Below are 26,874 nucleotides of genomic sequence, written 5' to 3' on the forward strand. Positions count from 1 at the left end.
CAAGTTTCAAGCTCCTATCTACAAAAATGTGAAATTTTGCATTTTTTGCCACAAGACAGATCACGGGTGCGTGTTTATTTTTTTTTCTTTTTTCCCAGGGGTAATAGTATCGACCCAGATGTCCTAGAATGTCGTGAGAGCGCTCATTCCAACGGAAATTAAAAGTTCTAGTGCCCTTTTTAAGTGACCAAAAAAATTGGAGGGCACCTAGGCCTCCTCCCACACTCCTATTTTTACCACAGTCACCGGATCAAAATTTCGAGATATCCATTTTATTCAAAATAGTCGAAAAACCCAATAGCTATTTCTTTGGGACGACTTACTCCCCCACAGTCCCCGTGGGAGGGGCTACAAATTACAAACTTTGACCAGTGTATCCATATAGTAATGGTTATTGGGAAGTGTACATACACTTTCAGGGGGGTTTTTTGGTTGAGGGAGGGGTCGAGGGGACGGGGTAACGCGGGGGAACTTTCCATGGAGGAATTTGTCAAGAGGGAAAAAAAAATTCCACGAAAAGGACGCTGGATTTTTTAGCATTTTTTTTAAGGACAATGAAAAATAGAATATGAAAAAGTTTTTTCCACTGAAAGTAAGGAGCAAAAAGTAATTTTATTAATTTCAACTATTTATTCTACGGCCTTTGTGATTCAGCGGTCATTCTTAAGTTATTGGGACAAAATTTAAGCTTTAGTGTAAAGAGCGAGGTATTGACGAGGGGATGAACCCCTTCAAATACGTAATAAAAACATACGAATATAGAAGTTCGTTACGTAAGCTAATTCGTAAGGTACGCATATTTGTACTAATAAGAACGTTCGCAAAAAATTAAAAGTTCTAGTTGCCTTTTTAAATAACCAAAAAATTGGAGGGTAACTAGGCCTTCTCCCTGCTCCTTTTTTTTCCAAAATCGTCCGATCAGAACTATGAGGAAGCCATTTAGCCAAAAGAATAAATGAATATGCAAATTACGTTTTAATTATTCACGTGCGGAGAGCCAAAATCAAAACATGCATTAATTCAAAAACGTTCAGAAATTTAATAAAAAAAACGAGTTTTTTGAACTGAAAGTAAGGAGCAATAGAAGTTACTCCGTATATGAAAGGGACTGTTCCCTCCTCAACGCCCCGCTTTTTACGCTAAAGTTTTTTTATTGTTTTAAAAAGTAGAGTTGAGAGAAAGAGTCAAACTTTAGCGTAAAGAGCGGGGCGTTCAGGAGGGAAGTAATTTCTGTTCGTTTTAAGTTTTAATATCGCTCCTTACTTTCAGTTAAAAAAAACTTGTTTTTTATTTATTTTGTACACACTAGCATCCAAGCAACGATTCAGCCAAGCTTGTGGTAGCGTCTCCAGCTTTTTGGTAAGGTTTGGTAGGTAGGTTGGTAGGTAGATTTTTATTTAAAACCTTTATATCGCATACATACCAATTAGTCGCAAAAAGGCAGTTGTGGCCTGTAATAGTGACTAGATTCATTTTACTTTAATTATCAATAATACTAACTAATTAAATACACAAAAAAGAAAAGAAAAGAAAAGAAGAAAAGAAAGATAAAACGAAAAAATATAATATTTCTAATAATTAATAAGACCTGAAAAATTCTGAATAGCCCACTCTCATTCAATACACTTCTCTTCACCATCTTGATCATTCATCATTAAAAAAAATACATTTTTAACCGGCGCTTAAGCTGTGTGAGACTCTCAGACTCCCTTATATTCTCTGGGAATGTATTCCAAACTGTCGGGCCTATGTGTTTTGTCATATTTCCTGATTGGGTTATATTCCTCACCTCATTAATCAGGTCATTTCCATGTCGGGTAAAAAAACTGATGCTAAAATGAATTATGTTTAAAATAACTTCTAAAAACATCAGCTCCTAAATTATTCAAGCACTGAAAAACAAAAATACCTATCTGCGTATCCCTAATTTGACCCACATTCAATAAATTCAACTTTTTAAATATACTTAAGGTACTATCAGTTCCTCGATCATAATTTCCAATAATCTGAACAGCTTTATTTTGCTGTGCCTGTACTCTCTTATAATTTGTGTTACACTCGCCCATATCATACGTCTATAAATAATACAAGACGATACTGACGAATGGTATAATGACAGCAGTACTTGAGTTGGAAAAATATTTAAGTTTACACAGCATCCCAACACCTCTTGACACTTTACATGAAATAACATCCCGGATATCGAGTTTCTTGAACTTCCGCTTGAGTAGTTGAGTTCTCCTAGAGAAATGGTAGGCATTGTTCCTATTTTGGTGAATGTCATAAAATTTGTTTTGGTTGTATTTATTCAAAACTGACTTAGAGAGACGAATGTATACAGTCCTCTTGATGCTTCATTAGCATTATCAGTAAGTTCATTGAGAGTCTTTCCTGTAACTGTAAGTGCAGTATCATCTGCAAATATCATCAAGTATATGCAAGTATCATCTGTGGTGATGTCCAGTGCGAGCTGGAGAAATCAAGCAGCAAGTCCGTGGAAATGGTTCTGTACAATGCCGTAAAGGAAATTAAGGCCAACCACAACAATTCTAGTTTATTCATTTACAAAATACGAGCTATATTCAGCAAGGGCCCTACCGTATACTTGTACACTGTGTAAAACACTTTGGGATTAAACAAATGCTGTACGCAAATTACATTAAGTCCTTAGGACTTTCTTTTTGCTGCAATAATTTATTAGTGTTATCATTTTTATTTATGTTTATATTGTGGATAAAAATAAAACCTACCTACCTACCTACCTACCTACCCACGCTTTGAAAACTGTTCAGAAGGCTTCAGTCCCAGTTTGCCATTTAAAGTCAGGAATTTGTAAGCCAGGTTAGTGTTGTTCATTCGCGATGAAGCAAGCCAAATTTGGTTTATGTTTTGCCATTCGATATGGTGCCATTCGATACGCTCTGCTGCCATATTCAAGCAGCTTAAATATACAAAAAAGAATCTTTACAAAAAGTCAGTTAGCACTCTTAGCGTTCAATAAGCTAACCGTGCGTCTGAGGAAGCTAAAATTAGCCCTTAATTCACGCAGAAATCTTTCGAACAGTCTATACGGCTTCTGGAACTTTACGCTGAAATTCAAGAAGAATAAAGATTAAGTACTGCAATTATTCATTAAAGTGAAGCACCCTGAGATTATGGTTGAAAGTGACCTTGAAATTTTGAACAGTTTAAAACTTTGCGATCATGGTGTAGTTATTTGATAATAACCAAAAGGTATGTTTCATTGGCAGCAGGTAGCAAAACGAGCACCAGGTATCGACGGAATTGTGGCAGAACACCTTCGAAACGGCTCTCGTCTATTAGTTAATCATCTTACCCCTGTATTCCAGATACGTCTTGATTTGAGTTGAGTTCCAAAATCATTTTGCCTGGGTGTTCTTTCAAATTATATTGAAAAAGGGAAGAATAGCAAATTTTGTTCCAGTAATATTGTCAACATGTTTGCAAGGTTTTTGAAAGGCTGTTACTATTTGACCAAGTTACGAACTGATAGCTGACCGAACTGACCAAGAAGTATCATACTGATTACAGACAGTTCCGTTTCCGTCGTCATTTGAGTTTTGATTTTGAACATCCTCACTTCATGCGTTTTGTAGCTGAATCCCAGAAAAAGTGACGGTTACTGTTATTGTGTCACAGATATATCTACCGTGTTTGACCGGGTAGTCCGCTCAAAAAATGTTTTGATTTTATGGAGTTGTTGTTGCAGTTGTTGCACTAGGGTTTAGGTGATTTAGCAGCTCTGTTTGTGTTGAACTCTATGACAGTTTGCTTTCATCAGCGATTAAGTTATATCAAGTGGACCTGCAGCAAGGCTAAGTTCTGAGTCCAACCCGTTTAAATATATAAACACCTAGGGCAACTCAACATTTATCCGGTTGTTCTTAAATGCTTGGTTTGGACTTGAGCCTATTGTGTTGTGTTGATTGTATACTCATGATTGAAACCTACACGGCAATATCAGTCTTCTACTCAAGGGTTACGCATCGGGCTGAATGTTAATCCAGCAAAAACCGAGTTTTTTCTTATTGAACCAACCTTGTCACCTAAAAGTACACCCCATCCACACTCCTTAGTTGTTAAAATATAGGAGCATAATCTCATTCCTGGACTGAAATTCAACTATCTAAGTATCACCTACCGACATGATTTGAGAACCTCATGGCCCCTCGTGGCTGGCCAAGTCATTTCTGGCTTACGATTGAGCTACCCAAAGCTGGAAGCCCCTAAATTTCATTTTGATAAACATGTTTTAGGTTATTTGTTCCCAGCAGTTGCACTCCCGAGTCTCTACTACACTAATCCATTATGGCATTGGCTGCCAAACACTGATTCGTTCGTTCAGGCCGTTCGTTCAGTCGCTTCGTATTCGTTCAGGCCTCTGTAGTCATTTAAAGTTTCTGCTGGGCGGTAATGAAGTATATATTTCCACCTTCTGGTTATAAGATCTTACAGGAAAAGAAATGTCCGCTGCACGTAAGATTTTAAAAAATGTTGCCACATCCGTTCCGTGTAGAATTGCATTCCGATTGTGTTGGTTCTTTGATGGCTAGGATAAAATCATGGTGGTAAACTGTATCGGTCCATATTTTAGTAAATTAGAGGCAGTGTCTATTGCTTTTGGTAAAAAAAGGTAAGATAAAGGATGTGGCACTAAACCCTTAAGGTCCGAACAGGCGGTGCTGATCTCCGTCTCAAGGCCCTTCCCTCAGGAAGTGCAACGGGGGAATGAGGGCCAGTCATCCTGTGCTTTTTGCACACCCTTCCTGTCTACCCTCTCCAGGTTTATCCAGGTACCCGTTTAGAGCTGGGTCGACTCTGGCTGAGCTTACAGAGTCACGCCAATATGAAGGGCTAGGTAGCCCTGGCCGTTCCTTGTCTGTTTCGGCCAGGAACCACTCAAATATGGTCATCTTCAAAAGTAGGTTAATTCATTAATAAATACAGAGTTATGATAAGTACCGGGTTGATGACCCTTTTTTAGGGTCATTTTCATTTCATATGTCCCTAGAAAGAATTGGTTGATAAAAACTGAACTCCGTCCATTGACATGTCATTGAATTTCGTCCTTGAAGCTTGTATGACAGTATTCGTGTCTTATTGTAATACCTCGTATTTATTGTATTTTTAGATGTTAATGGGGTGTATTTTTGTATACCTTTGCTCCATTTTTTCTTATATTTTGTAAGTGGAGCTTACAATACATAATTACCATTATTAATATTATATTAGTTCAGTGCAGCATCAAAGTAACTTACTAATTTGGGTACTTATGAAGTTTAAAGGTTTATAAAATTGGGAATTCCCATTGCTGATTTCGCTACTCAGTAAAATAAAGAAAAAGTAATGTAGATATAATGATAGTACATTCGATAGTCATGATAGAATCATTAACACTGTTAGAACTGAAATTCAATTTATTATATTTCCTTGCGTATCGGAAATAACAAGCCGATGTTCTGAACTTAAGTGCCGCTGGGTTTTTAGATTAGCAAACTGCTGCCCCGATGTAAGATTTCGAGGAGTGCCGGTTCTAGTACTGAAAACCCGATCTTCAGGGAGACCCAGTTTTCTAGATTAATTTTCTTATTTGTTCATTTATTTAAGTATATTCTTTTTTATGTTTTTGTTGTTAATTAAAAGGAAATTGTAAGAAATCTACAAATATCATAGCTGACTTGGTTTTGGAAGCAAAGAAGAACAAAAAACATTCCGTAATCATAGAGTGCTCTTATTTGAAAAAGCTTCTTATTCAAATTTAAAGTAGTAATTTTTTTGAACAAAAATTCATTGTGTTTGAAGTTGCCAACTAAAAGGTTTGGGCCTGATAGATTTTTGCTAATTTTTGAAAAATATTAAAACACCCTCTAAAAGATAAGTAACCATAATGAAAATTATAACATCGAATTCAGTATTTCAGTAAGTCTTAATGCAGAAGTTTCGAGCTCCTATCGATAAAACTATGCTTTTTTTTCAAAATGAATGATCACGGATATGCATTTATTAGTTTTGCTATTGTTTCTTTCCCCTAGAAGAGACCATATCGAGCCAATGGACCGAGCATATCAGAAGAAGCCTCATTTGAACAGTAATTCAATGTTATAGTGCCAATTTTAAATGGCGAAAAAGATTGCGGGGTAGTGAAGCCATTCTGCCATTTTTGTACGAAAAACAATACATCGACCCAAAATATACTAAAAAACAATCAAGTAATTTTTTTTAGATAGTTTATATATTTAAAATTCTTTACATGTACCTCCCTAGTCTTAGAAGTAGTAGTGACGCGCGGTGGCAGATACATTCCTTATATAGCACATAGTCTAGGCAAATTAAGCGACAAATATAGACAATTTATCTATAACTTTATTCAACTTAGATGATTCATTGTATTCCTGATAAAACATTGTATAGCGTTGTGTAATAGTGCATCAGCTATTATGGAGGAAGGTAGGTGGGCTCTGTATAGGTGGGGTAAGGTGTGAAGTCAATCTCTAAGCTTTCTTCATTTCGGAAATGTTTTGAAGTAAGCCTTTAATATTGGTGCTGCGAGTTGATTGTACTGCAATAAATACTTACTGCAAAAATGGTGTAGATACGGGGAATATATGATCATGAGTGATACCCGGAATTTTCTAGTGTGAAGAGTACTACTAGGAGCTTTATATTTACCAAGATGTAAGTGACAATATTTGCTATTTACCTACTGATTTATAATGTTTTCTTGTCTTTTGCGGTGGGTCTTTTGGTTCTTAAGGTGGCCATAAAATTTTTCATCGGGAAAATTTATAGTATGTAAGAATTTTCCTGAAAAGGAACAAGGGCAGGTATTTTTATTTATTGCAATATTTTCCAAATGTTAAAGAAATTGGCCATTTTATGATATTTTTAGAAACTTACATCGTCTTTGGGCATGGTGAGGGGGATGGGTCTTATTAATTATTGGGATTACAGAAACTTATTAAGTTACGAGTAGACACTGAATTTAAAGTACCGTGGACATCTACAAAAGAAAAACCTTTTTTTGCTTTTTGGACCCATCTTATGTCTATTTATATCAAAAAGTCAAAATTTTCTAAAATTTTTTCATTTGGTTCTTTCAGAATTATGAAGTGTTAGGGCAGTACTAAAGTTCCTTCATTGTTGCCACGTTTAATAGCAAAGAGAAACAGGCCAGCTAACTGGTAAATTTTACAACGTTTTTCACCATTCGTAAGAAACAAATGGTAACAATGTGTTGATTTCCAAATACGACTCCAACTACATCTACACCTACAAAACTACATCTACATCTCTACAACACCTACATCTACATCAATAATACAAATACAACTTCAAAAGAAAGATTCTTATGTGTTCGTTTTAATAGATTTTTAGCTCTGTTTTCGCTCGCTTTTCTCCAAGCAAATTTTTCGGGCACTGTTCTTTCATCAAAATTGATGTACCGATGGAAGTTAAACCTTTGAAGGGGCAGATTAGGTCATGTTATTTTCTAGGGTCTGAAAATCATTATGTCATCTGCTGGTTGTATCATTATGTGGCCACATTTTTCGTATTGTTTGGTTTTCTTCCAAGAATGGGAGCTCTTGCCTTTTCAAAACTCAAAATTTAATTTACTGATTATTGTGATTAATTTGATTTTACATATAGAAGGGAAATTAACGACTTTGGAAGAATTTCGTCTACAGCGCGAAGATTTACTGTCGAGAATTCTGAATCTAGAGGAAGCACTAATGAAAGAAAAAGCCACAAGTAAAGAGAAAGATGAAGAAATAATTAAAAGAATAATCATGGAGAAAACCAAGTAAGGAATTGGAATATTTTTTAGGCTCTTCGAACTGGGCTAGAATTACGGTTGAGTTTTCTAAACTAGCTATGACGCATGTTCTGTAGCTACTTAATGAGCCTATTCACAAAAGAGAAAAGGGTAACTGCCGTAAGAGGACTTACTGGCGAAAAACATCAAAAAGCAGAAACATTCGGGTTATCCCTGTGCTTCCCATGCGAAAACGGAATTTTCCTCCTCCCTTGGGGCGGGTAAAACCCACCCCGCCGAGTGAAGGATCCTTCACATTAGCAATTAGAACCATGTGCTTTGTATTACAATGATATATAACTTTTTAGTGGTATTCGAAATTTAGAAAATAATTTGCACCCGTCTTTACTTTCCTAACTCATTGAATGGAACCAGCCAAATTTGAAAGATGTCTGGACGAGGCTTTTTAAACATTTGGACCAGATTCTCAGCTGCCCTTTGCGTGCGAAATCTAATGCCAAAAACAATATAGTTTTTTTGTTATCCTCTTTTTTATATTATTTTTCTGCTTTTGTTTTTGAGTTGATTATTTATGTCTATAAGATAAGATTATATATATAAATCTTATATATATATATATATATATATATATATATATATATATATATATATATATATATATATATATATATATATATATATATATATATATATATATATATATATATATAAGATTTATTCATCACGAAACACACATACAATATTACATTTTACTATTTCCCCAAAGGCTATTTGGCCTGTAAAAAAGGGGAAAATGAACGAGCCACTTACTCAGAGAAGAAGAAAAAAAATACAAAAAAATAATCACATACTCACAGAGAGAAGAGCAAAAAGGAGAAGAAAGGAAAATATAAATAAAATAAAAAACTATAGAAAACAAAACTAAATAGACTAATAGATTGAATAGACTAAATTAATTATGTAGATCTGTAGATAAAATAGACTCCAATGAAATAATAAGGAAATATCTATGCATACACACACGCATATACACATATAAAAATAGATAAAATAATTTCTAAGAAACCAATGAATTTTTAACAATGTTTTTGAACAAATCGAGTCAGTGGTACCTTCGAGCTGATTCGGGCAACTTATTCCATACAATATAACTCGCAATTAAAGGATTAAAGTCTGACCTTACACAAGGAGTAAAAGGAACTTGAATATGATTTTCGGTATTGCGAAGCTTATAATTATTCTGATCAGAGGTGAAAGATGGCTGAACACTTAGGGGACGGGGGAGGTCACCATGAAGCTGAGAAAAAGTAAAACATGCACACGAAAGAATATACAGTGACTCGAGATCAAGTAATAGGATAACTCTTGAACGGTTAGTTTCCTTAATGAGGTTTCTAGCTTTATTATAAACCTTAAAAAGTGGTTTTAACAGTGAAGGAAAGGTTGACATCCATACTATTGGACAGTAGGAAACGTAAGATCGGATCAAGGAGTGAAAAAGGATTTCCAAAATTGATCCAGGGAAAATATGTTTGAGTTTCCTTAAAATACCAAGACTCCTGCATATTTTCATTTTAATGAAATCAATGTGACGCTTGAAAGACAAGTTTTCATCAACAAGAATGCCCAAAAAACGAACATATCGATCTTTAGATCTGTGAATTATCCCATTTGGCTGATAAATTTCTGATAACTTGGGATAAATCTGAGAAACATGCGAAAATATCAAAAAATTGGATTTTGAATAATTTAGGGTAAGAAAATTAGCATCAAGCCATGAAATTACTCTCTCAAACAAGTATTCCAAGTTTAATCGAAGCTCGGATTCACAGTTCCCCGAAGTGCCGAGTGTACTATCATCAGCAAAAGAAACAAGGACATCAGAAGATGGTGAACTATAGCTGGCACTATGGGCAAGGGAAGGTTTAGGATGACAGATTCTACAGCAATGAATAGGATTCTGCTTTTTTACTGCGTAAAAAAGATCATTTATATAAATCAAAAATAGCACTGGCCCTAAAACTGATCCCTGAGGGACGCCAAAATTCCCTTGTGATTGACAGAAATTATATTGTGGATTGACAGAAATTAACCTATCATTCAAATAAGATTGAAACCAAGAAAATACATTACCCATAATGCCAAAATGAGACATCTTCGATAGAAGAGTTTCATGGGTTAAGGAATAGAATGCCTTGCGAATATCCAGGAATATAGCAGCCGGAATTAATCCCGAATCCAATTCAGAATGTATAAAATTCAAAAGGGTCATACAGGCATGCTCAGTGGAGTGCTTCATTCGGAAACCAAATTGAAAATCATGAAGAAACTCTTTAGATTTTAGAAATTTAAGCAGACGAGAAAGCATCGCCTTTTCGAAGATTTTACTAAATACTGATAAAATTGAAATTTGTCGATAATTTGCTGGATCATTTCTTGGTCCACCTTTATACAGAACAATAATCCGAGCACGCTTGAGAAGATCCGGAAAAACCCCGTATTTAAATGAAAGATTAACAAGTTTTGTAAGAGGCACAACTATTGAAGGAAGAATAGATTTAACTACCTTAGTAGGAATAGAATCTGGCCCAGATGAAGATGAGTCTTTCAAGCCATTAACAATTTTAGTAATTCCAATTTCTGTTACTGGCTCTAGAAACATAGACTTAACACAAGACGGCCCGAGGTAAGATCTAAAGTCCGACTTAGACCGAGATAAAGTAGCTGTGGAAACGATATTATTACCAATACTAGCGAAAAATGAAGTAAATGCTTCTTGAACATTAAGCTCACTCTCTACAGTCTCATCACCAATGACCAGACTCATAGATAAAGAGCTATATTGAGAACAGGTATAAGCACAGAATTTATTACCTTCAAAGTTTTACGAATATCCTTATTACACGCAGCAAAATTATTTAGATAATAGAGAGATTTGGCTTTCCTACACAAGGAATTATATATATTCTGGTAAATCTTGAATTGACAAAGACGAATAGCACTCGTTGAAAGTGTAGCGCATTTATAATACCTCCAGAGATTATTTTTCCTTCTCCAGCTTTTGAGAAGTCCGGATGTCATCCATGGGTTTAGAAGAATAATCCTTTTAGACCTGCGATTAGAAGGTGGTACTTTACAAATGCTATGAATAGCCTCTTTTATGGTTCCATAATACGACTCAAATAAACAAGGAATAAGCTCCACGAATTTTTCGCTAATTTAAAACCAAAAAGAGATAACTCATTCTCACCAAACCTAATAGAATAGGAATCAAACACTTGAGCCTGGTTATTCCTTCCGGGCTCAAGTGTATATATGTATATATATATATATATATATATATATATATATATATATATATATATATATATATATATATATATATATATATATTTGGTTATTTGTGTCTTTGTATTCACAAATTTTCCTTCTAATAGGTATTCACGGACTTAAAACTACAAAATCTAAAAAAAAGATTCCTTGTAAATATAATAGTGCCCGAGGCCTAGCTCCTCTAAAATCCAGAATTTCCTTGAATTTTTGGTCATTTTACATTCAGGGCATTTTTAAAGTTTGACTTCTATTAATGGACTTTGTTAATTTTTTAATTGCCCCTCCCCTCCCACATAGAAAATCTTATGTAGATGCCTGGCAAGGACTCTTATATAGGTCAGTCTAATTCGAGGGAAGAGACAAAGCGAAAGTATTATCACAGTATTATTCGATGTTCAAATTTAGACTTTAATTCCACTAGGTTATTTCTTTGAAGCCATAGACAACCATTTTATTTCGACGTATCACATAAATAACTTGACCTTTTTGTCGGTTGCTGTATCGACCTGTTGTTTTTGTTTAAAAAAAAAACTTTTCAGCCGCAATATTTTCTACAGGTAACCTCTCAGCTTCTGTGATTCAACCATCGTCTGGATCATTCAGTATTTCTAGACGAAGTCAGTTGACTCGGTCCAAGTTTATTTTTTAAGTCGAACTCATTCAAAGTGTATTAGTAAGCTGATATTCAATGTATTATACAAAAAAATTTGATGGTCAATATTACAATCAACCTGCTCAGATTGACAGGTCCACCTAATGATTAACAGAAAAAATAATATTTATTATTAATATTGGTTTTATTACGAAAAACATTTAGTGGGGAAAATGTCCATCAGTATTTAGTGTTTGCTTTTGTTCGTTAGAATGAAAAATAAAAAAAGCATCCCTTCAAAAATTATAGGGTATAAAAATTATACTCTGAAAATCTCTTTCGGGCTTATTGATACTTCAATAGTAAAAAGCAAGGTGAATGGAGCAGTCTATAAAATAAGGTTCTAAATTGCGAACGTATCTGATATTCTCATTCGGTTTTCTAAGAGAAAGACTGAACATAACGAATGCAATGGAAACGATAGCTGCGATGTTTGAAGACCAGAGTCAGGGAGTTTCGAGTCATTTAGAAAAAGACGTCTATAAACTCTTGATATTAGCTTTGCCTCATTAGATTGGAAAATGTACGTCCCTCTAAATTCTAAAATGGTGTACATACCATTATAAGTATCTTTCGGGCTTAATGATACTTTTTAATTGAGGTAATTAATAAGGAATGAAGAGAATGAGGTCATGTAGATGGATCCGCCAGGACTGGAAGAACATTTTCTGCAAACGGACAGAAGCTGAGGTGGATCAGGGACGAGGTTGAACAGTGGAATAATAGAACAAAATTGTTTTAAAAACGCGGGATGCAATAAAAGAAAACAAGTACTTCCAAAGCTTTCAAAGTACTCCAAAAATATATTCATGGAAAATTCATGGAAACTCAAGTACAACTCTGAACCATGCATTCTATATCAAAACAGATTATCAAACTCGAAGCTGATGCGTCTGGTAGGAAAGCAACAGAGAACAGAGCGAATAAAAATTGCTAATTCTGTGGGGTCTGTAGAGCAACGAACAAAAATATCGTCAGTCAAGCCACTTTGCACATGTGTGTTGGAGAAAACCTCAACTTGGTAAGGAGTGAAATGCAGCCAATAATAATTAAAATTTAACTATTTTGAAAAAATCGGATCAAAACAAAAAGTAAATCACAGGAATTGTCTTGACCAAAAACGCTATACGTGACACTTACAGTCCTTTGGCTTGAACAACAAAGAAAGTCAATTTTTTTCATTGGGAAGCATCGATGCGTCCTCATTTCTTTTTTCTGGTGCTAGACGGTCACTGGTACATCACTGAGTTTTTTTTTTTTTTTTTTTTTTTTTTTTTTTTTTTTTTTTTTTTGACTGCATCTTTTCACTCAAGACAATAAATGATGCATAGGTTATAAATAACGATACAAGTACACACAGTACAGTAATAACGATACAAGTAAATGATGCATATGTTATAAATAACGATACAAGTACAAACTATATGATAACGTTAGTTATAATGACATCAGTAGCCCCAGTATACAATTCCTTCATACCGACAGTATATAAAAGGGTGTGAGGTCATGTCGACTTAACAATTTAAGTTGGTAGTTTGTGATTGTGTCATCAAACAGTTCGTGGTAACGAACTGTAGTAAGGAGCGACCCGGCTCAATAGTAACCGAAACTCTAAAAAATGGAATTTTGATACCAATAGCTACATCAAAAGAATTGCATTTTAATGCCAATTTTAAATATATAAGTTTCATCAAGATGAGTTATACCCATTAAAAGTTACGAGCCTGAGAAAATTTGCCTCATTTCAGAAAATAGGGGGAAACACCCCCTAAAAGTCATACAATCTTAACGAAAATCACACTATCAGATTCAGCATATCAGAGAACCTTATCGTAGAAGTTTCAAGCTCTTATCTACAAAAATGTGGAATTTCACATTTTTTGCCAGAAGACAGATCACGGATGCGTGTTTATTTGTTGTTTTTTTTTTTTTTTTTTCCCAGTGATGATCGTATCGACTGAGTGGTCCTAGAATCTTGCGATAGGGCTCATTCTAACGGAAATTAAAAGTTCTAGTGGCCTTTTTAAGTGACCAAAAAAATTGGAGGGCACCTAGGCCCCCTCCCACGCTCATTTTTTCCCCAACGTCACCAGATCTAAATTCTGAGATAGCCATTTTATTCACCATAGTCGAAAAACCTAATAACTATGTCTTTAGGGGCGACTTACTCCCCCGCAGTCCCCGTGGGAGGGGCTGCAAGTTGAAAACTTTGACCTGTGTTTACATATGGTAATGGTTACTGGGAAGTGTACAGACGTTTTCAGGTTTTTTTTTGTTTAGGGAGAGAGTTGAGGGGGGGGGAGGTTACGTGGGAGGATATTTCCATGGAGAAACTTCTCATGGGGGAAGAGAATTTCAATGAAGGGGGCAGAGGGTGTTCTAGCTTTATTTGAAAAAAAAACAATGAAAAAATAAATATAAAATGTTTTTCTACTGAAAGTAAGGAGCAGCATTAAAACTTAAAACGAACAAAAATTATTACGCATATGAGGGGTTTACCTCCTCGTTATACCTTACTCTTTACGCTAAAGTATTTTTAGTAATTTCAACTATTTATTCTACGGCCTTTGTGATTCAGAGGTCATTCTTAAGGAATTGGGACACAATCTAAGCTTTAGTGTAAAGAGCGAGGTATTCACGAGAGTTGAACCCCCTCATATAGGCAATACAAACCTACGAATATAGAAGTTCGTTACGTAAGTTAATTCGTAAGTTACGTATATTTTTTACCAATGAAAACGTTTGTAAAAAATTAAAAGTTCTAGTTGCTTTTTTAAGTAATCAAAAACCTGGAGGGCAACTAGGCCTCCTCCTTCGCTTCTTTTTTCTCAAAATCTTCCGATTAATTGCAATTAATTAATATGCAAGTTTTGTTTTAATTATTTATGTGCGGAGAGCCAAGATCAAAACATGCATTAATTCAAAAACGTCCAGAAATTAAATAAAAAAAAAACAAGTTTTTGTAACGGAAAATAAGGAGCGACATTAAAACTTAAAACGAACAGAAATTACTCCGTATATGAAAGGGGCTTTTCCTCCTCAACGCCCCGCTCTTTACGTTAAAGTTTGACCCTTTTTCTTAACTCTACTTTTTAAAACAGTAAGAAACTTTAGCGTAAAGAGCGGGGCGTTTCTGTTCGTTTTAAGTTTTAATGTCGCTCCTTACTTTCCGTTACAAAAACTTGTTTTTTTATTTAATTTATAGTAAAGAACGAAGTATCCGAAATATCTTAGTATACGAAATATTAAAAAACGTGATTTTTGACAAAAACCGGAAACGCATGAAAGAGATGATATTCCTAGCTACGTGCTGCACAGAAAACTGTGTGCAGTAAAATGGGTGCTGTCATCCCCCTTAATATATACTTATCCCAACAGTCCTTTTAAAAGTTTATTTAGGTTATAGTGGTTTAAACCAGGGATGTATTTGTCATAGTTTGTGTGAGGTTAGACAGCAGTTACAAATAAGTTATGGCTGATTTGTAACCGCAGTTAGACATTGACCAGAGACTGAACCAATCCTTTGTTTCCAAAGTACCAGGCCGTTGAAAAGATTTTTCACAAATTTTTTTTTAGTATAATTAAAAGAACTATTTGTTCTAATTGAACGGTCTTCGTGATTCAGGAGTAATTCTTGAAGAACTGGTACAAAATTCAAACTTTAGCGTAAAGAGCGAGGCTTTGACGAGAGGAAGGCCCCCCTGATATACTTAATAATTTATGTTCATTTTAAGTTTTAATGTTGCTCCTTAGTTTAGTTAAAACAACTTGTTTTTTCTTTAACTTACTCTCTGCCAAAGTTATTGTGAGTTGGAACACTCGCTTTACAAAATAATGACGCAGCATCCCTGGGTTAAATCCTTTTCATATGAATAAAGTTATAAAAGTGCTGTTATGGTAAGTATATATTCAGGGTGTGAAAAACGCTTTATTTTGCATGACGTACCATACAAGGATATGAACTTCACTAAGGCTCTTGTATCTGATGAATCAAACCTTTATTCTTAATCTATATAACCGAAGACTACAGGGCCTGATGTCTCAGGGACTTCTCAATTTTATTATTGTAAGAGTCAAAATTTGGTAAAGCTTTTACAGGATGATATAGTATTTGAATGGTTATGGCTATTTTGGCTATTCAAAGACTAATAACACATATGGATGGTTATCGCTTAAACATTTTACTCCTTCTTTTCCTCTTCTTCTTGTTTGGATGTGCTATTGCATAATCCCCTCTCTTCTCCTCTATTTTTTGTTTTTTTCCATTTCTATGTTATATGTCTAAAGAAAGGAGGCTCGCGTAAAATAAAATGTTGCTGGAAGTTTGCAGATTATTACAACGAATTTTAATGAAAAATGGGTGCGCTGTCAAATCTGGAATTTAATTTGAACTTAATGATTTTTGAAAATGGATGCATAAAAGAGCTCTATTTATTTAATTTTGGAATTGTTTTGCTTTTAACCTTATTAAATGTCAGATTTTTTTTCGAACCTTGGGGGCTTTCGACCCTTCACTTGGTTTGTGTTCTATCTATCCCAGGCCATTGCAACAACAAATATTGTCAAAAATAAAACCTGTAAATTAAAGAACTCACAAATTTTGCGAGACCCTCATTGAAGAAAAGTGGCCTAAAAATGTAATATTTTTGTGCTTACACCCTCCACCATTTTCTAAGTATCGAAACTGAGTGTACCAATGACTCCCAAATATGGAATCTTCCTGATTATTATCTATTTCTCTAGGGCGAAGACAGAATACAAAGAAAAGCTGAAGGAACTTGCAGCTACAATGGAACAAGAAGCAGTCAATCGTTTAACAGAAAAATCAAGAAAAGCAATTGACGAAAACTTTTATTTGGCCACAAAAATTGGCGAACTCGCCAGAAGACTGACTTCAGTCACCACTCAGCTTGAAAACGAAAGGAAAAAAAATCGCCTTTCTACCATCAAAGGGCAAACAAGTTTTCAGTGATGCAACAGAACAATCGCAATAACATCGCCTTTCTACCATCAAAGGGCAAACAAGTTTTCAGTGATGCAACAGAACAATCGCAATAAGATTATTCGATCATTCAGTCACATAAAAAATAGAAATAATAATAGATATCAGCTAAATTATTGCAATTTGTTTTAGGTTAGGCTAGACTAGTGTCACATGTGAGGGTGGGGACAGTGTTTTGTCCAAAGACTACAGTCCAAATATTTTTGATCAAAAAATTGTTTAATAAGATAAGATTTATTTCAACAAAGCGGCTATTACAAGCCGAAAAGGGCAGAATTCGCACTTTAGTGTCAGTACAAAATCATGAAGTTTCAATCAATAAAAAGTCAAACGATAAAAACTCGTAAAATTAAAACGGGAAAAACAAATTTAAACAAAAGTCTAGCTAGCAAGAATTTGAAAATCCGCAATTGCAAAATAAACACTAAAACTATAAGTTAAAGTGGAGGGAGAACGGGGGGGGGGCTATTGATTCAAAATTTGAACCATGTGAGGGATGAATGTTCTTCTATATCTTTCAGTGTAAACTCTTATTGGGGCAAGAAGGGGGATTTTTCTCGAAACAGAACGTGGGGGTGAGTTGGGGGGGGGATGAATGCTCACTAAGGAAAAAAGAATTAGAACAAGTGTTATGCACGATATTGTGGGCAAAACGCAAGGAAATTTGTGCTTTCCTTTCCTTAAGGGTGACTAGGTTTGCTCTCCAAAGAAGGGAAATGTAAGACACTCTACCCTCATTGAAAATAACTCTTAGGCACCTTTTTTGAAATCCCCCTATTCTGTACGACAATTTATTGGAGATGCCAGGATGCCAAACAGGACAAGCGTATTCGAGGGGGGGGGCGTACAAAAGAGAGAAAAGTCCTCAAACAATACGATTTAGAACAATTAAATTTGTTAAGGAGTTGGAGGAGAGATAGTGCAGTATTTGTACGTTTTAAGAAATAATTAACGTGGTAATACTATCTTAAATCGCTTGAGATGGTAACACCCGGTAATTTCATAGTATTAACAGACATTTCAGGGGGGATAGGATAGGAGAAAGAAGGGGGAGTTTTTAGGAAAATAATTGTTAAAACTGTTGATTTTAAAGGGTTGACTCTCATGATTTTAAGGGTTGATGAAGCAATAGCTTCATCTGATATTGACATTGGGTTACTTTTTGGATTTTAAAACTTGTTTCTAAGACAGTTAAATCGTCAACGAATTTCCATCAATCCGGGAAATCAGGAAATCATTTTCTTCCATGAGGTTTACTGAACTGAAGAAATTGTCAAAATAAATGTGATAATTTTTGCCTTCCAATCCTGTCGCAAGATCTATAACTACTCGTTCTCCATGTCCAAACTCGGTAATTTCAGCGAACTTCCCAGTGTAGACCTGAAAATCACAAGAAAACCGTGTGTGTCTGCTCTAATCCAGATCTTGTAGCCTCGTTTTATGGGCTTCATAGGCATATACTGTTTGAAAGCAATGCGTCCTTTGAATTCGACCATACTTTCGTCGACGGCCTGCTCTTTGGTAGGCTTGTAAGTCTTTCAAAAGATTAAGTGTAGTTTGTCAATCAGAGGTCTTATCTTGTAGAGTTTATCATAGTTGTCCCCAATATCCCCCCTGCCAACCAGAAAAATTCCCCCCTCAAAACATATGTATGCTTCGCAATAAACTATACACTATGTAAACAACGGACAAAGTTCACAACTTCCAGCCCTTCCCCCCGGGGATTCTGAGGTATCAATTCATCCTCTCAAAGACATAGTTATTATATTTTTCGACTATGCTTAACACAATCACAATCTCAAAGTTTTGATTGGGTGACTTTGGAAAAATAATGAGCGTCGGAGGGGGCCTAGTGACCCCCAAGTTTTTTTAATCCGTCATATAAAAGGGCACTAGAACTCAAATGAGTCCTCTCGCGACATGGGCGATATGGACCATTGGGTCGATACAATCACCGCTGGGAAAAAAAAAAAAAACAAAAAACAAAATAAAACCAAGACGCATCCGTGATTTTTTTCTGGCAAAAAATAGAAAATTCCACGTTTTTGCAGACAGAAGCTTGAAACTTCTACAGTAAGGTTATCTGTCCTTACAGTCTTAATAATTTTTATTTTTAAAGTTAAAAAAGTGAAAACATTTAAAAAAAATTTTATTTTCGGTTAAGTACAAATTATATTCTGGTCGAGAAAAGGCATTGGGGGTGTAAGCCCTGCTCATATTAATTTCTGCTCGTTTTCAAGCACTTGTCTGTCTTAATTACTGTGGTAGGAAAAAACAGCTTTTTTCGGAATAATTACCTTTTATACATGATTATCATATTGTCGTATTGTCACATATTGTCAGTATTAATCATTATCACGATTATCAATCATGTACATGATTGAGAAAACAGAGAAGTTGCGCCTTACTTTTTTGATGTTCGATATCATACGGCACTTTCAGGAAGGGCCAGTTTACTTCGATTGCAAGCGTTATTTATTGGACTGTTAGTCTGTAAATCGTATTAGAGCCATGTTCTTATTGTATTCTTGGAGCAATATCTGTAATCAAGAAATAACCTAAATTTTCCTTGTTCAATACACAGCAGAATCTTCGCCTAATTTTAACTATCCTAGTTTACTCCTTGCTAGACTGGGTCGACAAAATCAGCAAATTATGAGCTACATCTGGTCAGTTAGGAGAGTGCACCACCAGTTATGTGTAGACTGTGACCGTGTAGACCTTGGACACAGAACAATCATAACATAAATTAATTTGATTTTCGAATTCTACAAATCTGCAATTTCCTTGAAGGTGTCCTGGTTAAAGCAGCAGTCGGGCGCGTACAAAAATGACCATAGTACTTTCAATTTTCAGTCGAATGATCTTATTTCCAAGTTTCTGAGATCAAATCTTCTACATGAAGTATCTAAAGGAAAAAAGAGTAAATAGAGACAAAAGCATTTCGAATTTTCAGAAAACTTCAATTTTAAAAAAATTAAAATTCCGAATTTTGTGAATATCAGAAAAATTCAGTTGATGGATATGACAAATGGACTGTGACTCGTCCCTTGGCTCAGCTGATTAAAATCAGCTGATTTATGATATAAAAATCAATAAATCTAAAAATTCTTGGCGGCAGCCCTAGTTAAAGCAGAAGCCTGGTGCATATAATTTCCCCTATTTTAATTTTACCTTAAAATTTTGACTTTCCTACACTTATTTTCACATATATAAACTTTCGATAACAGAATCATTTTGAATTTATTAGAATAATAACGATTTTCACAATATAAACATTATTTTCAGATACCTTTGTAAAGACATTAAAATAAGTACTTTCAGCGGTGGTTTATCAAAACTGAACTAATACATACTGGCATTATAAAAGAAAAAAAGGAAAACAAACTATTATGGCATGACTAGAGATAAATATATATATTTACAAAATCAAATACTAAAAATAACCAGACATTTCAATACAAAGGCTTAACAAGCAAATTGTACGTTATAAAATATAACGAATGTATCTATTAAAATACTGCACCAAAGAGTTTGGGTAACTTATGAGGGTATGAGCTGACATTAGTGTCCACACAAAAAATATCAACACCATCTAGCGTTTGGCGACATTACATTTCTTTTATGTAATAATAAGATAGTGTAGCAGTATGTGTCTGATCTCAGTTCCTGACCGAAAAACGATTACAAAGCTCGAAAAAACACCAAATGTCAGCAGAAACTAGATGGTGCTGAGTTTTTGCTCGACACTAGTGCCAGTTTCTACTCTTATAATACCAATACTCTTTGTACCACATTTTTAATCCACATTTTAATCCACACAATTTGTCTTTCAAATAGCAAACAGTCAATTTTAACTTATCGTATTTAGTATGGTGAAAGTACTTTATTTAGAAAAGTCTTGATTGTCTTTACCTGATAGCAAGTGAAATCGAGTTTAGTTTAATTTGATTGAATCAAACTCAATTTTAAATTATGTAATATAGTTCAATACTGCTAAAGCGCGTTTTTTTGTTGTTGTACGACAACAATACCAGAAAAATAAAGTCAATTTCGTTTGTCTCCTTTTTACGCGGTTTTTTTACACGGCTTTTCCATCCACTTTTTTACAGTGTTAATAACAGTAAAGTTATGACTAACGGTAATAATAATATATTTTTACTATTAGTAAATTAATGACCACGCTTTAATTTTAACATTCAATTTAAAATAATTTAATTAAATTCAAATTTATCTAATGCAAACCAATTCTGCTGTAGCAGATTTTTGGATCTGCTACAGCAGATAAATACAACAAGAAAATAAAATTAATATCTATCCAGCTTTTTTTTTCTTTGCATGGTTAATGATGGTAAGGTTATGGTTAGCGGTAGAAAAATTTTTTTTTAATAATGGTAAATTCATGAGCACGCTATGCTTTAACACTCAATTTTAATTAATTTAATTGAATTAAATTCTAATTGGTTTAATACAAATCAATTCTGCTCAACACATTTTTCAATCATAAGACATCATGACAAGAAAATAAGATTAATTTGGTTAATACACATTTTTTCATTACACGGTTGTAATACTTCAACCTTAATAATGGTATATTTTCGATAGTTGCAAATTAACGATCTCAATGCAACAATGATTTAAATAATATTCATAAACATCAATATTAACTGGATTTGTTTGACAAAATCTTTCATAACTTTTAGAAATCGAATGTTTTATTTTAGAAGTTTTTATTGTAATACTTATTTTAGAACATTGTCTTATGTTACACTGTATATTTCTAGAAATTCATACACCAGGACTAGGACGTCGGATCTAATTAAAGACATTAACATAATAGGCTTATTCTCCTAACAAGCCATTGTTTAAATAACGGCGCTAATTAAGGGCGCTAGTTTAAGGCGCTAATTAAGAGCCCTAATGAAAGGCGAATAATTTAATGGAATCCTAATTATAATTGAATGAAGTTTGCAACCAACATACGCTTAATGAATCGCAATTTTAGCAATCATGACAACATCGGGAGTGTTAAATTTTGTTGTATACAATTTTTAGCGTTTCCCAAAAATTTTAATCGTTTACTTTTTTTCCTTATACAAAAAACACAATTTGTAATGAATGATTAAATTATAATTGATAAATAAATTGTAAGTATATTCATTTGATTATACCTTTGGCTATTTAATTAATTTCTTTTAATTAAAAACAAATTTATTTTGAATTTTTTTTGTTATGGAAAGTATTACAAAATAGCGTTATAAATGTCGATTACTTGTGAAATTCCATAAATCAATGATAAGTTAATTATAACTATTATTAATAAATCAATTACATATATACCCCTTCTTATCAGCTTATCAACTTAAATTAAAAACTTAATTCCTAGGTAAGTCTTTACGCATTTCGAAAGAGTATTAAATAGCTTTTCTTGGTATCGAAATTACTTAGAAAAAGGAAGAAAAATAGATGTGTTTTTTAGTTTTAAGATTCGGACGCAAATGACACTTAACAATTTCCCTGAAAATTCATTTCACAAGGTCTTTGGATAGACCCTAGGAGGAAATTTCATTCTTACTTTTAAGCATGGCATAATTGAATATATGTTACTCAATTTAGGTCTAATTCTTCCTGGCATAAAAAGCTGGAATGCTTCTTTAACCCCTTAGTACCTGCCTTTAACCTGCCTAGCTTGTCATTTTTGGAGATTATTAAAGTGGGCGACTCAATTTTGTTTTTTGGTTTTTGTTTATATTTTTTTGTTGTTGGTATTTTTTTTCTCCCCTGTTCTTTCCCGGCCATGGAGCCTTATGGGGGAGACTGTCTTGAAGCAATTTTTTGTTTATGGATTTTAATGTTAAATAAAGAACTCAGAACTCAGAACTCAGTACAATAAATATTTCTGACCTTGTAACTTGTCCTAGAATTTATGAAAAGTCAAAACTAATAATCAATCCAAGCAAGTGTTCAAAAACTTATTTCAGAGGTGAAGGAGGTTCGTCAAAACGTCAAAGATATCAATTATGGTAAAACTCGAAATTTTTTTTATATATTACAAGAGGATGGATTACAATCCAATCCCTTGTTGTATCTGTACTGGAGTTAATTAGACTACGAATATAGAACAAAATAATTACAATTTATACACCTTAAGTATAATAGTCCTAGCGGCAGTTAGACAAACATAAAAGTCTGCCATGAAAGACGAATAGTTTAGTTCCTATCAAAGTAAGAAGTTAATATGAGAGAGTTAGAACAAATTTCATCATTAAGAATCACTCAAACTGAGCACCGGAGACATGTCTTTAGTGTCATTATAACCCGTTACTAGTTAAAACGTTTATGCTGCAAGAATTACAACACAAGTTCTGATTAAGCAAACATTTATCATGCAAATTAGTTGAAATGAAATATAGTTTTTATAAACTGTGCAAAGAAGCCACGAGGACAGTCTTAACTCCTTCAATCCACCTCTTAGAAAGATTTATGAATCATCATTATTATCAACATCATTGTTAAATAAAGCTTCTTCATTATTATAAACAATCTTGAAGGTGATGAGCAACTAAGAAGTAAAAGCATAGTCAACTGATTGTCTCTGTAGATTTCAACTTTTTTTTAATCAGAAAAAAAGTTGCTTAGAATCAGATGAACCCCTCAACTTCCTGTATTTTATTAACTCACGTGACTATATAGACTTTTTGGAGCAGATATGTACTTTCAGATAATCTCTAACATGGGAGGAGGGGAAGAAAACGGCTAAAAAAGCCTGAAAAAACGTCAAAGACGCCAGACGTAATCTTGTAAAAGTAAAAACGAGCAAAACGTCTGAGAGAATACTTAAGTAGATTAGATGTGAGACCGATTAAATACGATTTCTATTTTTTTTTATCTCAACGAAAATATTTATAAAATTAAAAACATTTAGGTTTTTGAATAATGAAAAATAATTTACAAGCAAATTGACCCAATCCCTATTCAAATTCCAATATTTATTCTCGAAAATTATTTCAGATTACCTGAATAGATAATACCTCAGAGATACTTGAATATGTTTAGGAAACAATACAGACAAATGTTCTATATTTGTATCTTCGATACAAGAAATATATTCGGCTAAAAATAGCATCAGCTTTTTATTTGGCCAATACCATAGAAAAACTTCAGTTTAGTCATCCAAGCAATGAAATATTTTGTTCATATTTATCTGTATATGTACTGCCATCTTTAGCTGAAAAACATCATTTGAAAGAAATCCAGGAAGATGTCATTAATCTCTTCTCAAGACTATTCTCAATTCTGGGAAATAATAGGCTTTGCCATTTTTAACATCCCCCTCCCCCCTAATTGATGTCCCTTCTTTAGATAATAAAACTGCAATGAATTTTTCTTTCTTTTTTCTTTACTGTTAAAGCAATTTTGCAAAATTTTATGCTTGTTGAACCCTGAACTCTTTGAACTTTTTACTTTGAGGGATTTTAGTCTTCAATATGTTTGTCATGTCAACGCAGGGACCGTATTCTCAAAATTTTCCAATATTCGCAAAAAGTGCACTTGAAAAAACTTTCCAAAAAGGAGGAGGGTGAAAGTTTTTGAATTTAATTTCCAGAGGGAGCTAAATTACCTAGAAAAGCTTCATGTTTTCCAAAATATGATTTTGTTTTACACGTATCATCGATTTTTTTATTTTGATCTTTTCGAGGGCCGGAACTCCCTTGCTTTCACACGTGTACCTCCTTGCATATATTTTTCCCTCCGGATAACCCTTTGACTAATTAACTGAAGCAAAATCATGACTATGCTTCTCTTCAATCTTTTTAAAACACATGTGACATAAAGGTTATTTAATATATATCTAATCAGGCTATAACATTTATCCTTATATACACATTAATGTACACTAAACAACAAGGCACGATAAGCACGGACAAAAGTACATACTTCAGATCATTTCTGATTGTCAGGAAGCCTTTAAACAGACAATGGTTAAGTCTCAAAAATATACTTTCGTTTGAGAACTTACACACATGTCATAAAGGAACTAAGATAACTTGAACCTCAAACGGGTACCCGGTTTTAAACTCTTGAAAAGAAAGATAATAACTTCTGACACTTCATATTTCAGTTATCATATAGTTTGATTTTTGATGCAAATGAGCTCCGCTAAACAACTTATAGCACAGATTACGAAAAATTGATACAAGAAGAAACTTTAACGCTGAAAATTAAAAGTGCTAAGGCCACTGGCAGAGCAGCATTACCAAGCAGATCTAGAGAATTTAGAACAACTTCAATGTTCACTAATTTGACTTCCATTAAATGTTCCAGCTTACTGGGAAGTAACCTAAACATTTCGAAATGTGGTTAGTAGCTTCTTTTATTATATTTTCTTAATAGCGTCTTTTATTTTTAAGATTTTTCGTGATTATAAAAGAACCTGGACAAGAAAAGTGTGAAGAATACAGGCAAAAAAAGGCCAAAATATAGTTATTTTGTCTTTTGGGTGTCTTTTTTTTATATTTTATCTTCACCCTGACGTAAAGCAAAAGGGTAGGGGGAGGAAGCAAATGAATTTTGTGATTCATAATTAAATTTTTGATTTTACCGGTTAGCCATATGTGTCGTTGGTTTTTTCATCTTTTAAAGAATTTTTAAGAGAATTTTATCTTTTAATAGTCTACCTTACTTTGAATGGCAGCTTTAGTTGCCAAATCTTCTTGTAGCCATTTTTACATCATTCAGGTAATAATTTCATTCCATCGCTATAACACTATATAAATATTACATCATAACTATATTATTATATCGTTGAGGAGCGACTATTGACGTTCGCTAAGGACGTGTTTTTTTCTCAGGAATTATCGAATCGAATCGGTGGCCGTAAATTTAAAATTTTGTGGCGTCTTTTCTAAGCATCGTAACATAAAGAGATCACAGTAAAGTCTTCCATAGTTTTCGAGTTGTGGTACTAGTGATTTATCATGTTATTAGAGCCACTATTGAGGTTAGTTGAGGATGCGGTTTCATTTCCTTCATGGATTATCGCATCGAGTCGACGGCTGTAGAACTTCAGTTCTGTTGAGCGACTTTCGACGGAGGTTAAGGATGCCTTTTTTTTTTACTTTTTCAAGAGAATTATCAAATCAGTCGCCTTAAATTAAAAATTTAGCGGCTTCTTTTCCACTACAAGAGATCACACAATATCATAGTTTATCATACTTTTTAAATTGTGGTTCTAGTGGGTCTCTGGTAGGCATTACGAAGGTTGGTCAAGGATGCGTTTTAACCCTCGTGGATTATCACATCGAATCGATGGTTGTAAATCTGAAGTTTTGTAGTGCCAATTCTAAGTAAGGTAGCTTCACACCACAGCTTTTTTAGTTTTACGAAGTATTATAGCCACTTTTGAGGTTCAAGTCCTTTCCAGTTCCCTTAATCGACACAAATGCCATCTACTAACACAAAAAAGGCACCACAACTCGAGATCAGTAGACAAGCTCAACCTTTCTTCTAAACTAAATGTCCTTCAGTTTCAATGTTTCTTACAGTGGCTGTGGCTGGATATTGAACTGTTATAGGTGGCTCGAGCATCGTTGGTGACCTCTCATGGTCATAAAGTCCATTAGATGGTACTGTTATCGGAGGTATCCATCCATTCTTTGAGGGTATATTCAGACTACCCATGGGTGTATATACATTTCTATCTGAGTCTAATGAATTGAATCTTAAAGATCCGGTGCTAATATTTGGCATTGGAGGAGGTACCCCTGAGATGCTTGGTGAAGGTGTTGGGTAGGGTGGATATCTGTCACCCATAGCAATATTAAAATAGGCATCACTAGATGGCATGATTTGATTCCGACTAGGTGGACGTCCGGTCGACGTGGTATAATTGACATTGTCGCCTGAAAAAGGTAACTTGTTTAGTAACTACAACATGAGATCTATTAGATCCGCGGAAAAATAGTACAAAATAAATAACGCAAAAATAGATAAACAAAAAAGATAAGATTATGTTGATGGGAAAACGAAACTTAGGCTCTATCACTGGTATTTTCTGCCCCTGTAGCTAGTGAAACTTTCTACCTCATGAGA

At 34.2% G+C, this 26,874-nt stretch overlaps 2 protein-coding genes across 6 annotated transcripts in view; one reads left to right on the forward strand and one right to left on the reverse strand.

The window, feature by feature from the left end:
* Positions 1-17,097, forward strand: part of LOC136028606 (cilia- and flagella-associated protein 157-like) — a 28,044-nt gene extending 10,947 nt beyond the window's left edge. The window contains exons 4-5 of the mRNA XM_065706434.1: positions 7,669-7,822; positions 16,524-17,097. Of these exons, the coding sequence (XP_065562506.1) occupies positions 7,669-7,822; positions 16,524-16,752 (383 nt within the window). The 3' untranslated portion in view covers positions 16,753-17,097. The remainder of the gene's footprint in view (positions 1-7,668; positions 7,823-16,523) is intronic.
* Positions 17,098-20,006: 2,909 nt separating this feature from the next.
* Positions 20,007-26,874, reverse strand: part of LOC136028879 (nephrin-like) — a 252,420-nt gene continuing 245,552 nt past the window's right edge. For all 5 annotated transcript variants that reach the window (XM_065706832.1, XM_065706830.1, XM_065706833.1 and 2 more), the window contains one exon: positions 20,007-26,684. In XM_065706832.1, the coding sequence (XP_065562904.1) occupies positions 26,290-26,684 (395 nt within the window). In that variant the 3' untranslated portion in view covers positions 20,007-26,289. The remainder of the gene's footprint in view (positions 26,685-26,874) is intronic.

The sequence above is a fragment of the Artemia franciscana genome, chromosome 7 (genome assembly GCF_032884065.1).
Source record: "Artemia franciscana chromosome 7, ASM3288406v1, whole genome shotgun sequence".
NCBI classification, from domain to species: Eukaryota; Metazoa; Arthropoda; class Branchiopoda; order Anostraca; family Artemiidae; genus Artemia; species Artemia franciscana.